Source organism: Ciona intestinalis, unplaced genomic scaffold (assembly GCF_000224145.3).
Source record: "Ciona intestinalis unplaced genomic scaffold, KH HT000983.1, whole genome shotgun sequence".
Lineage (NCBI taxonomy): Eukaryota > Metazoa > Chordata > Ascidiacea > Phlebobranchia > Cionidae > Ciona > Ciona intestinalis.
This window is the reverse complement of record NW_004191304.1, coordinates 968-3,065: the sequence shown is the minus strand read 5'-3', so window position 1 is coordinate 3,065 and position 2,098 is coordinate 968. Positions and strand designations below refer to the sequence as shown.

General features: G+C 39.3%; 1 protein-coding gene across 1 annotated transcript; it reads left to right on the top strand.

Moving 5' to 3' along the window:
• Positions 1-503: 503 nt before the first annotated feature.
• LOC101242233 (D-galactoside-specific lectin-like) lies at positions 504-2,083 on the top strand. Its single transcript, XM_004227434.3, has 3 exons — positions 504-715; positions 1,555-1,684; positions 1,801-2,083. Exons 1-3 carry the CDS (start codon positions 697-699, stop codon positions 1,979-1,981), a joined length of 330 nt encoding a protein of 109 aa, XP_004227482.3. The 5' UTR covers positions 504-696; the 3' UTR covers positions 1,982-2,083.
• Positions 2,084-2,098: the final 15 nt, after the last annotated feature.

Genomic DNA, 2,098 nt, shown 5'->3' with positions numbered 1-2,098 from the left:
AATCATCTATGATATAACCTGTATTTTTTCTAGTGCAATAAACACGAATTAAAAATATATACTGTTTTGTTTTTTTGCTTTATATTTTTATAGATTCTATTCTATGTGGGTGAGGTCCTGCAGCGTATCACGCCATGGGTTCTAGGATCTAGGCCACGATTGGTCCATTACCCTAACACCCGGGGTACTACTGCATGGACCTCACCAGTTTAAGGAGCCTGTCGCTTCCCCTATTTCTTTGAAGATAGTCCATGTTTTAATCTGTTTTATCGTCCCATTTGGTAGTAAACAAAACATATTTACAGAATTATATAACAGTATCCACACAACTCTAAAAGAGAGTTGTTAATTGTTAAAAACACGATCCGGAAATATGGGATATTATGGGCTACGGTATCCATCTTACCCCACAGTACTATATAACAGATATTATGGGCTACGGTATCCATCTTACCCCACAGTACCATATAACAGATATTATGGCTAACGGTATCCATCTTACCCCACAGCACTACATACTCTCACTGATATTCCAGATGTCGTCGGCCGAACACTAACATACAAAGCACAAGTTGCGCCTCTACGTCATCAAATGAGATAATTAAAGACGCTTGCCAAGGACAAAACGGTTGCAGATTAGATGCTCGGAATTCTATATTCGGAGATCCTTGTCGTGGAACGCCCAAGTATATCTACATGTCGTATACTTGTATCTGTAAGTTGCTATAATGATTTATTCCGTGTGGGTGAGGGCCTTATATCAGAGGTCCTATGCTATAGGATTTACCACAGAGTTTCCCCATTTCTTTAACACCCGAGGATTGGCTATAGTTTTCCCAATAACCCAATACTCTTATGTGTGTCGTTCATATGAGCAATGAGACTCCTGACTCCATCCACAACACTATATATACTTAACTCCGTATTGCACTGTCTGTGTCTTGGACGGTTATACCTGTTGTGAAAGGCGCCGTGGTATAGTGGTTAGCGCGCCTGCCTGTAACCCAGAGGTTATGGGTTTCATGCTCGACGTTGCTACCATTGTGGGCGTATGTGTCCTTGGGCAAGACACTTAACGGCAATTGCTCCAACCATAGTGGTTACTAATGGGTTGTCCAAATTATCAGCCATACATAAAAAATGACACCCCCCAAAATAATTACCCACGAAGTAACAAACATGGTAACTCGTAAGCTGGCACAAGGTGTCAAACACGTGTTATAACGACTGTCGTTTTCCGGCCCCGCAAGGATAAAGTAAGTTACATTCATTCAAAGCTACACGAACGCATGTTTAATTGCAAACAATAATATGTTGAATAACCATACTTATTACTATAATACTTTAAAACAGTTTTTAAAAACAAGCCGTCTACGGTTTACATATTATTGACTATAGTACTGTAGGGGTAAGATCGGACACCTTAATATCCTGATTGTGTTTTAAACAATTAACAACGGTCTATGAAAGTCTATTTTGCAGGGTATAGGTCCCCCAAAAGTTATATTGGTGAAACATGATGCTTTCTTAGCATTTGAACTTTTTTCCCTATAGATCCAACTTGTTCCAATCCTATTCCAACCGTTCGAGTCATTTGTGAACGGCAACGTCGCATCATTAACTGTGGAACTGGGAAACGTATTGGAGTTTTGACTGGCTTTTATGGAAGAACAAATAAACTCACGTAAGTGCAGCGTCGTAGAGATATACGATTTATAATTCTTCCTTGTTATTTACAACCAAATTGGACGAGAAAATGTCCCGTCTTCCCCCATCCTACTATAAGTTTATCGCAATCAGGTGTCCGTCTCGTGCCATCCGTTCATCGAGATGCAAATCTAGAAGTTCGTTTCGACGAATCCACAATACATGCCATGGCAAACAACGATGTGCAATTACAGCAACCAATACTGTATTTGGTAACCCATGTAACGGAACATACAAATACATTAAGATGTCCTATGTTTGCTATTTTCCATAGAAACATATCGTGGTAGTTATTACTATATGGGGTAAGGTGGATACCGTTAGTACATAATACAAAATATCCCATGTTTCCTAATCGTGTTTTTTAACAATTAACAAGTCTCTTTTAGAG

Coding starts and splice junctions, on each gene's coding strand:
- LOC101242233 (XM_004227434.3), top strand. Junction 1,685..1,800: donor GGAAGAACAAATAAACTCAC/GTAAGTGCAGCG, acceptor TATCGCAATCAG/GTGTCCGTCTCGTGCCATCC.